Genomic DNA, 10866 nt, shown 5'->3' with positions numbered 1-10866 from the left:
ACGAACCTCCCTGCTTAGGATTCAAATTATGTGCACCAGTAACCAGGTAAGACCCCAAATTGGCAATGAAAATAATCTTCCGGCCTCTGAAAACTTAGAACCAGGTACCCATAGAACAGAATGGCCTTGAAGGTTGCAAGAAGGACCAAAATGGTGTGGCCTATTTGCTATCCTAAGGGAGACTGGTGGTGGTTGAGGGATTTCTAATTCCCCCAGCAGTGTGTACACGGTTTGCAGACACTGGGTCAACATTCTGGTTTTCATCACTATGGGGACCTTAATCATGTCCCTCTGGCAAATCAGAACTCCCCCTTTGGTACCTAATATAGCTATGCAGTCTCGGATATTGGGACAGAGAAGATGGTACATATGGGCAGGACGTTCCACAGCACAAGCCTAAGTGTTGACCCAGGGCAGGAACATGGCCTCTATCTTGCTGTGGAGGGTGGACCTACCCCTTCTTGTATCTCTTGTAACATCTGTACTGCCCTCCATGAGCTTGAGTCCACAAGATCACCAAGAGTAAAGTGGTATCAGCATATTCCAGTGTCACTGTAAGATCTGCATGACAGCTGGTGATGAACTACATGGGACTGATGGAACACAAGCCAAACCTTCCCTTAGTTCAAGCAACTTTGTGTCTTGCGGAGAACTATCAAGTACTGGCTGATGAAGGAACATCAACATAAATCATAAACCAATCATCATCTCATACTTTGTCAATCTACATAATGATGGACAGTTGTACGAGCATTACTTTGCACTGGATTACCATAAAATAAAGGGTTTATCTTTAATCTGATCAATTATTGGTTCATGCTATGGAGGGGTGGAGTGTAGAGGAAATGCTAAGTGACAGCTTGAACCAGTGATTAAGCACCTGGTAGGAAAGCAGGTCCAACCCAGGGGAGCGGGAGCTCAGGTGCATGCAATGATCCACCCCTTCTCAGAACTCATTTAAGGGTTGGCAGAGGAGGTGAGGGTATCTTATCTGAAGATCCCTCTATGTTTGAGGCTTTCTGGAGGTAAGCAGCTTCTTTCTCTTATTTCTGTGTCCACTGCTATAGTGTTTGAGCAAATCCTCACTTGCTGTGGTGTGGGACCTTGCTGCTCTGCTGTGTTCTGGAAATTATTTGGGAAGCATTGTTGTGCTTTCTGTCATGTTACAGTAGTTAATGTATGCAAGTAACAAGACATTTTAATATTTAATATTTTTATTAAGATGGTTAGAAAAAAGAGAGGAACAAAACCATAGAACTAGTGGGATCTTAGACCTTGTTTTTGTAAAACTAAAGCACCAATTAGTTTTGATGGCAGTGGTGGTAATTCTCGGTGCTCAGAGTATTTTTACAAAGTTTTTTTTCATTTTGTTCTTCATTCTTGATAGTAGGATATATGTATACAGAAGTGTGTACTGCTGGAAGTGATGACATGAATAAGGCATGACTGTGAAGCAAAGGATATTTTTCTTATAACAGTCTGAAGAGCAATAATCAGACTTTTGAGTTAAATATCTGATCGCAACTCTATACATTCCATTTGAAAAATGTGCTTATGTCAAATGGAGTTGCAAATATACCAAAGAAATGCATTTTTTTCTGTAATTTCAAACCTATTCTCACATTCCTTTTATCAAAACAAAGTGTGGCTGCATATTTTTTTGCTGTTCACGGGGCTCTATTTAGTTAATGTATCAAAACGCAGAAAGTTATTTATCATAGCTTCAGTTGGCACTGCACTGCATCCTTCTGGTGAAAGCTTAAACAGCGTTAATAGTAGGCTGACGGTTTACTTTTTCCTGAGTGACGAGTGTGGGTCTGGGGCTTTCCCAGGCGCCCCGTCGGGAAGCCCGTCCACTCCTCCTGACGCTACTGTAGCTTCAGGGCAACCTCTGCTCCCGCAGCGCTTCAGCCCCGCAGCCAACAGATATGGCCCCGAGACAACCCACGGGTCCTTACCGGCACCCACCATCGCTCTAGAGCCCTGCCTGGCTCTTCCCAATCCCTACAAGACTACCTTCTGCGCCAGTCCGGAACCTGAGCTAATCGGAAGAAATTTGTATTCCGTAGAGCGCCCGCACGACTTCATCAGCCCGCACCAAACATGGTCACGTCAAGCTCTGCGAGAGGGGGGTAGGGGGAGCGACGGCGCTGCCAAGACCCAAGATGGCGCCGGCTCCTATTGTTTTATTAGAACCTATTCCAAGATGGCCGCCCCCTGCGGAGCGTTTTGCTGCCAGGATCCAAGATGTCTTCCCCCCGCCTTCGGCATGGCCTGATTCCATTAAGGCCTCACCAGCGCCCTCCAGATGGTGTCTGACCTCATCAAAGATGGCTGTTGGAAGTGCCCCGTTTTATTAGGCTCTTATCCTTCAGTCCTCGCTGGAGTGCTGGGGTTCGCCTCTGAGATGGCGGCAGCTGAGCTGGAGTACGAGTCTGTCCTTTGCGTGAAGCCTGATGTCAGTGTGTACCGCATCCCGCCGCGAACCTCCAACCGCGGATACAGGTCAGAGGGTGCCGGCGACTGGGGCCGAACTGCGCCTAGCGGGCCGATGCTCGGCGCGGGGCTGTGCGCGGCTCCAAGGGTCTCCTCCTGACTGCCCTTGCCTGATCTGGCCCAGCCCTTATTGTCCGCTCGCTGGGCTGGCGAGAGAAGAGAGGAGGCATTTTTGCACGGGGTCAGTGATCGCGTCAAGGTGGTGGCGTCTGTGCTGCAGGGTTCAGCTACAGGCAGTGCCGCTGCCGGTGAGGGAGCAAGGTGGGTGGTCTGGACGGAGCCGGTGCTTTGTGCCCCACTGGAAGCAGGGTGCAGCAGCTGTCGTTACTGTTCGCCTCCTAACCGAGACCGTGTTGCAGCATCAGGCCTATCGGATTTCATAATTGCTTAGATGAGACAGAGGAGGGTGGGAAGCCATAAGCAGGTCTGCAGAGTAAAAAGCCATTTTTATGCATGTGCTTGTGGTCATACCGTAACTGCTGTCCTGTGCATCCTTCCCCACCCCCTCCTTTTGTCGTCTCTGCAAACCTGGCACAGCTAATGCAGCATGTGGCTCTGGTGTTCACATAAGTGATCAGCTGGCATGAATATTCTGTGTGAATAAGCAGGGACTTGGGAAGCAGGTTTTCATAGGCACTAGTGCCTGCTTAGCTGCTCTCTGGTTGCAAGCAGATCAGAAGTACTTTCTGAGGCCATAACACTTCTAGTTCTGCTGACTTCAGCTACAGATGACATACTAAATTCTTCTGATAGATTTTAATCATCTTGTGCTGCCTGTGCCTTAGCCCAGGAACAATCCTTCGATTCAGGGCCCTCACAGTGAACAGGAACATGCGCAGCTAAATCAGGTTGCCCAGGGCCTGATCCAGCCTTGCCTTGAGAGTCTCCAGGAGCAGAGCACCTACCACATCTCTAGACAGCATGTTCCAGTGCCTCACCACTCTCATTGTGAAAGACTTTTTCCTTATACTCAGCCTAAATCGATCCTCTGAGCTTGAAGCCACTTCCCATTGTTCTGTCACCACAGACACTGCTTAAGAGTCTGTCTCCTTCTTTTCTGTAGCTCCCCTTTAGATATTGAAAGGCTGCTATCAGGTCACCTCTGAGTCTTGCCCAGGCTGAAGAGCCCCAGCTCTCTCAGCTTGTCCTCACAAGAGAAGTATTCCATCCATTGGATCGTTTTTGTGGCCCTCCTCTGAACTGGCTCCAGCAGGTCTGTCTCTCTTGTACTGAGGACTCCACATCTGGATGCAGTACTCCAGGTGAGGCTTCCCCATTGTGGAGTAGAGGGGACAGGATCACCTTCCTTGACCTGCTGGCCGTGCTTCTTTTGATGCAGCCCAAGATACAGCTGGCTTTCTGAGCTACAAGGGCACATTGCTGGCTCTTGTCCAGCTTGCCATTCACCATTACCCCCAGGTAATTTTGGCAGTGCTATGCTCAATCCTTTTATTCCCCAGCTTGTATTGGTAGTGAGAGTTGCCTCACTTCAGATGCAAGGTCTTGTACTTAGCTTCGTTGAACCTCACGAGGTTCTCCTGGGTCCACTGCTCAAGCCTATGTGGGTCCTTCTGGATGGAATAATCAAATGTTGAACTTTACCTACTGGCTCTGGCAGTGTCGGGGAGTAACTCAGAAGTTCATGTTTCTTAAAACATATTTGTTAACTCCTGTTGGTTGGCCTGTTTTTGTATGTATTTTGATGTTTTCTTCCTTTTTCACAGCAGTGTATTTGATGGGCTAATCAATATGGTTGCATGTATGATATTTCACTTGATACATGTAACCTAGAAGCCTCTAGATTCAGAGATACTTGATATTATTTTACAACAATGGGGTAAAATAGTGGATTGGCTTTTCTTTATGCTAGCTCTTCCTAGAAAATACTCATAAATTGTTTCTTAGTCCCTTTTGGATTTACTGTTCCAAGTGAGTTTTTGGGCTTCAGTCTTCCTCTTCTGCAAGCTTATAAAGGTAGAGGTGAGCTGATGTTCTTTGGTTGTTGTCTATTTCCCTTTATGTGGAAGAAGGGCAGACCAGTTGGAGTGATGTTTGTAGACTGGCAGCAGTAGAGGAGAGCTGAGATCTGGTATGATGTTTGAAGAGAGAAGACAGCCTCATGTGTTGAAGGTTTGGGAACAGAGACGTTAGCTGAGCTGATTGGGCTGAAGGGTTGAGATATAGTCAGTGAACAGCTGCTTTTCTTTTCAGGGCATCTGACTGGAAACTGGACCATCCGGACTGGACAGGGAGACTTCGTGTCACTTCCAAAGGAAAAACTGCATATGTGAAACTAGAGGATAAGGTCTCAGGTAAGGGGAGTAAGGTGGCTTGCTGAAATTGTAACTGTGGTTGCTAATTGTGAGCCTGTGCTCCTAAGCCTGCTCATAGCTGTGTGTGACAGTCCTGGACATGCTTTAGAAAAACAGTTGCTTTCCTCAGTACTTAATTCTTTATTTGTAGGGGAGCTTTTTGCCCAGGCTCCCATAGACCAATATCCTGGCATTGCTGTGGAGACTGTGACGGATTCGAGCCGTTATTTTGTGATTCGGATTCAGGATGGGACTGGTGAGTTGAGTATGCCAAGTGCTGGGGTTGAGGACACTCAACCTGATGAAGCTGTGTGTGTATGTGGTGGATTGAGATAGTGATGGGAATACTGAAGAGGCTGGGTAGAATGTCTGGAAGGGTGGGAAGGGAAGCTTGCTGAGAGGGATTCTCTGTGTTGCATGTAGTCCAGGGGCTGGGGAGGAGCATTCAGCTTCTGAGAGTATCACATGGCATGAAGAGAGCATCCTCTAAGCTAGGAACAGTGAAATTCTGTGAGATGCTGATTTCAGTGGTAGATCAGTTGCAAAGAGGTAGCACAGAATGGTTTTTGGAGTGAATGAACACAGGCCCATTCACAAGGCACCTCCAGTGACTCCTTCTGTCTCCTTGATAGGACGAAGTGCTTTTATAGGCATTGGTTTCACAGATCGTGGTGATGCCTTTGACTTCAATGTGTCTTTGCAGGATCACTTCAAGTGAGTTGTGCTTTTCTGGAATGCTGTTTTCCCTCTGGCCCCTGGAATGTATTGGGTGGTGGTGCTCATTTGCATAGCAGAGGTTTTCTTGGGAAGGTCATGAAGCCCTGCTCTGTCACGATTAGGAATGCTTGAATGTATTGCCTACTGTCATGTAAGCTGGGAGTCCTTCAAGGTCCAATCTGTAAGCCATAGATTCATTTGGTTTGCAAGGGACTTTTATGATCATCTAGCTCCAACTCCCCTGCTGTAGGTAGGGGCACTTCCCACTAGACCAGGTTGCGTAAGGCCCCATCCAACCTGGCCTTGAATGCCTCCAAGGAGGGATCATCCACAACCTCTCAGCAGCCTGTTGCAGTGTCTCTCTATACTCACAGGAAGGAATTTCTTCCTAACATCTAATCTGAAACTACCCTTTTCCTCATTCCGTTGCTACGTGCCCTTCTTTCCTACGTGTCCTTTTCAGCTTTCCTGCTGGCTCTGGAGTCTTATTCTTAAATCCTATGACGCTACAGACAGTCTCTTGATTTTGTGGTGTTTTGAGCTTTTTGTTGTACTACACTGAGAGTAGTGAGGGAGTTGGTTTGAAAAGGCAAGATAGTTATTTGTCAGGTTGTGGAAAAAAATCGTGTTGTTGTGTTGTGGTTTTTTTTTTTTCTTTTTTAAAAAAAAACTCCGCTCCTATTTGCCACAGTCTCTTATCTTTTCCCCATCATTTTTTTAGGTGGGTGAAGCAGGAAACTGAGATCTCCAAGGAGACCCTGGAAGCTGACACACGTCCTAAATTGGATTTAGGGTTCAAGGAGGGGCAGACCATCAAACTAAACATTGGGGTAAGGAGCCCAGTTGACCCTACCTCTTTTTCTGGATATTCCAGTGGATAATCTTTCTCACTAGTCCTTTCATTTTTATACAGAACATGACAACTAAGAAAGGAGGAGCAGCCAAGCCTCGTGTGTCTGGATCAGGGGGCCTAAGTCTGCTGCCACCCCCGCCAGGAGGCAAAATTGCAGTCCCTTCAATCCCTCCTGCTTCTTCCACATCCTTTGCCAACCATGTCTCACCACCACCCATGCTGAAATCCAGCAACACGAGCAATGCAGGTAAATGTTAGCACAGAGCAAACAATCTATCAAACATTAGTAGGTACGTAGAGAAGGTAGAGGGAAGTGGCATTCAAGCTCATGGTAACATCAACAGAGCAGTTTAAAAAGAACTATGTAACATGATGTACCCTGAGATCTTTTCTGTCTTTGACCTGAGATCTCTGTGTTTGTTTAATAATGCTAGCCCATTAAATAGCACTGTAGCTGTTCTCCTTGCAAAAGGAGAAAACAAATGATGTGGCCAAAATGACCTGGGCAGATAGATATGGTATTTAATTAGTTGGATTCTTCTAAACTTATATGTGCTTGAGGGACACTGGCAGAGCTGTGCGGAATGTTCAGAAAAGAAGTGCTTAGTTGCTTGCTTTTCTTAGGGACATACAGAGAGCCCATGATTGTTGAAAGGTGTAGGTATAAAGCACTTCTGGAGAGGCTTTAAATAAGAAAGGAGCTAGCTTTTAGTATGAAGACCAGAAGGTGCAAAATATAGTGAGATTGGGCTGTAACAAAGAGGTTTCTGAGTCTTTTGGATGCTGAATTAAATGCATGACCACAGGATGAATGCTAATGATATAGCACTGTTCCTGAATTCACAGATATACTGACCTGAGTGATAAGAAGAAACCACAAGCTTCTGAATAGGGCTGGGCTGCAGCTTGTGATTTATGCTGATAGCAACTGTTAAGGTTGCTGTGCTTGTGCTGAGACCTTAGATTTCCTTGGAGGGGATAATATGTTGTAAAGCTGCCAGTTGATATGCTAGATAGAGACCTAATGATTCTTGAAGAGAAAATAACTCTATAGCAGGAACTGCAGCCTCAGTGCATGCTTGACAAAAAGGGCTACTGTTAAAGCAGACTAGGCCCTTAAAAATTGTCACTTTCTTCTTCTGAAGAACTGGAGTCCATTCAAAGATTGTGCCACTGCATCCGGTAGTTTGTATAACATGACAGTTTAAATACCTGCACATCGTTTTTGTTTTTTCTACTACCTTGACAGATTTCAGATTTTTTTTCCTCTTCTTCTGTCTTAGATATTCTGTTAGACTTAGATGCTCCTGCATGTGCATCCAAGACACCGACATCAACTACCACAGATGTCTGGGGTGACTTCAACACTGCATCCAGGTAAACTGTGATGAAGGGGACTGCACAAAGGAAGGGTGACATTCTAATATGTGCTGAAGGAGCAGTGAGTTAACAGGCATTGTTAGGGTACACCTTTGGGTACACCTTTGACTGTCCTTTCTTTCTTTCAGTGGTGTTCCTAATCAGGCTCCTCAGCAGTCCAACTGGGTCCAGTTCTGAATGGTTAAAGCAGTGGAATGGAATAAACTGATGACCAAGAGTCTAGAGGCACAAATAGAGTCACAGGGGGCACAAACCTCTCCAATCTGCAATCAAGAACAAGTTGGACAATTTTTATTTTTTTTTTTAAGCCAGATCTTTACTTCAGTCAAAACTTAATATTTTTGATTCCCACAGTGAAACCCACTGAACCTGAAGAGAATATCCTGACTCCTCACAAGGTGAGCAAAAGGAAGAGAGCCTGATCTCTTCTACTCGCTCGGCTGTTGCATGGTACATCCTAGCTCTACTCTATTTTTGTACATAAGAAAAGCAAGAATCCTGAGGGAAGTTCATACAGGAGGAGTTTGAGTAGATGTCTCTGGGTTCTTCGTCCTTTAAATTTTTTTGGCTGCAGACTGCTTTCTACATCTGCTTTCAATAGCAACTTGAGTTGCTGTGGCTTGACCTTCAGAGCTGAAAGCTGCAATTTTAAATGGAAGCTGTAAGCTATCATGTTTCTCCTGAGTCATAACACAAAATGCCATTTGATTAATCCTGTCTGTGGTGAGGAGTGAATCTTGCTGTGCATGCAGTGCACTTCCTTTCTTTGGTGCATTTCTTGATAGTACTGGATGTTCCTGTGCTCCTGTGGGAGGAATTGTGCAAGCCCTCAAGTAGACTTGCTGTCCCTGATTTAGCTGCAGCTGGTCACCCTATCGTGAGGCTCCTTGCTTAGCTTGCGGAGTCTCTGGAGGAATTTCTCACTTCTTCCTTTTTCCCTCATCCAAACTCATTGTCAGTGAGCTGTTTAAATGGAAATAGCTTTGGGGGAGAAAAAGCCTGGTTTTGTAATTAGGTAGTTACTTGCACTAAATGTCAATTTAGTTATCCCGCTGCTTAGCATTTCATGTTCCTGTGACACTCTGCTGAGCCCTTACCTTTATTTGTCAAGCAATACTTATTACAATGAGAAGTTAACAACAAGTATTGCATATTCAGGCCACAGTAAGGACCATAGTGGGATGGGGTTAATTTCTGGTGAAGGAACAGTCACACATGCTTTCAGCTCATATCATTTGGGCAAGACATGTACGGTAGGCCTGATCTTGAACTGTGACAGCCAAGTTATCCTTTCTGGGTTCCTTGGTGATTTTCTTCAAAGAAAAGTTTCTGAAGGCCCTTTGTACACTATTTCATCTTCAGCAACTGTGGATGTGATCTGGGGTGTAAGTCAGCTGATAAATTTGGGAAAGCCTGCTGGCAGGTTGAAAATCTCCCAAGCCCCTCCATGCTGTTGAGCCAAAACACTAGCCAGGATGATGGTCATAATGACTAGAACACTAGCACTTTGGTAATTCACTAGAAGGCTTCTTCCCATTTTCAACAACAAACCAGCTCAGTGTCAACAGTTCCATAACTAGGATACACAACTAAATAGTGCCCTTTGGAATTAAGATTGCCTGGTGAGGATGTTAAAAGAGAGAGTAGTTAGTTGTATGTACCTTGCATTTGCAAAGCTCTGAGGTCTGTTTTATCCTTTTTACTATGTTGAGGGCATTCTGGGGACTATGTTTCACTGGGGCCATTGCCTGGAAGTAAAACTATTTTTGAAAATAGCTCTGCACTTCTTATGGTAATGGGGGCAAGACTGCTCTTAGATGTATTTTAAGCACTGATTCAGTCCTGATGACCTGACTTTCTTGGTGTCCCCCCGTTTCTCCCTTCCTTCCACCCTCCCCCACCCCCCCAGTCATTCCTACAGTCTTATTATACTTAAGCTCCTTGCCTGCTCAGATTTTGTGGGTGGCTGTAATATGCTAGCTAAGCCATGGACTCCACTGGTTGGCTTTTCTTCCTCCCTCTCTCACAGCATTGGCAGGTCCTGTCATTTCAACTACGTATAAGTTCTCCAAATCAAGGACTTCACAGCACCAGTTAAAACTAATTAGGAGCCTCTTCCATGTTGTCTTAGTATTCTGGAGATAATATATGATGTATTTGAAAAATAAAAAGGCAAAAATTAAAGATACGTATATTAAGCATAAAATGTATTGGTGAAATCGTTATTAAATAAGTAACCTTGGGGAAAAGAGTATGGTGAGTCTAAGTTGTCAGATTGTTGTTTTGGAAGCACTGCAGAGTGAAGATCTTTGTCTCAAACAAGATCCCACTTGTTCTTCTACAAACACACTACTACCTACAAACTGGGCAAAAGCAGCTCTAGAAACAAATTGAGTTCGGCCTCTGGGCAAGGAAGTATGAGTGTGGAAGAAGGATGTAATCATGACCTATGGCTGTTCGAAGTGGTGATGGGGGCAGGCGGGGAAGTAACGTGGAAAACACTTGACTAAAGGGATATTTGTTTCTTGGTAAGAATGTGGATAAAACTAGCAAATGAGAGAACTTCTGATAGCCTTGCCAACTAATATTTCAGCCATTAGAAGTTTTACATCCTGCAGGTGTTTGTCAGAATTAATTTCTGTGGTGCTTGTGAATGGGAAGCAGTCTTTGCTGACTGCAGAGATGAGCTGAGTGGGCCCTTTGTCAGGAGAAGGCGAAGACAGAGTGCTCTAAAAGGAAAGCAAGCTGGGAGCTTAGTCAGCAGTGTAGGCAGGGACAGTGGCTTCTCCAAAAAAGGAAAGTCCTGTGGAACCTACACACAAAGGTAAAACAGGTGAGGATGAGGATTCAGATCAACAGGGTATATTGCCAGGCGTAGTTGTGGCTGTACTGTAGATCAGATAGGGATCAAGGGTGAGAGCCTTAGCTTGGATATAGCTATAGCTTGTGGGCAAAGGGTGTTTGGTAACTGTTGAGTCATGGCCTGAACCACTGATTGAGCACCTAGGGAAAGGACCCAGTCAGCTGTGGGAGCACGGGTGAGAACAGCTCACCTGTGTAATTGGAAGGGATGGAGCCTGGCTCCACCTCTCTTAGACTTCATTTAAG

At 45.3% G+C, this 10866-nt stretch overlaps 1 protein-coding gene across 1 annotated transcript; it reads left to right on the top strand.

Moving 5' to 3' along the window:
- Positions 1-2195: 2195 nt before the first annotated feature.
- NECAP1 (NECAP endocytosis associated 1) lies at positions 2196-9964 on the top strand. The gene is made up of 8 exons (XM_052701813.1): positions 2196-2505; positions 4708-4808; positions 4960-5064; positions 5441-5522; positions 6247-6355; positions 6439-6625; positions 7662-7755; positions 7887-9964. Exons 1-8 carry the CDS (start codon positions 2309-2311, stop codon positions 7933-7935), a joined length of 924 nt encoding a protein of 307 aa, XP_052557773.1. The 5' UTR covers positions 2196-2308; the 3' UTR covers positions 7936-9964.
- The last annotated feature ends 902 nt before the right edge of the window (positions 9965-10866 follow it).

This window comes from Tympanuchus pallidicinctus, unplaced genomic scaffold, assembly GCF_026119805.1.
Source record: "Tympanuchus pallidicinctus isolate F22 unplaced genomic scaffold, pur_lepc_1.0 scaffold40, whole genome shotgun sequence".
Classification (NCBI taxonomy): Eukaryota; Metazoa; Chordata; class Aves; order Galliformes; family Phasianidae; genus Tympanuchus; species Tympanuchus pallidicinctus.
The sequence above is the reverse complement of the archived record's forward strand: the minus strand, read 5'-3'. Positions and strand labels throughout refer to the sequence as shown.

Coding starts and splice junctions, on each gene's coding strand:
- NECAP1 (XM_052701813.1), top strand. CDS start 2,309: ATGGTGTCTGACCTCATCAAAGATGGCTGTTGGAAGTGCCCCGTTTTA. Junction 4,809..4,959: donor ACTAGAGGATAAGGTCTCAG/GTAAGGGGAGTA, acceptor CTTTATTTGTAG/GGGAGCTTTTTGCCCAGGCT. Junction 5,065..5,440: donor TCGGATTCAGGATGGGACTG/GTGAGTTGAGTA, acceptor TCTCCTTGATAG/GACGAAGTGCTTTTATAGGC.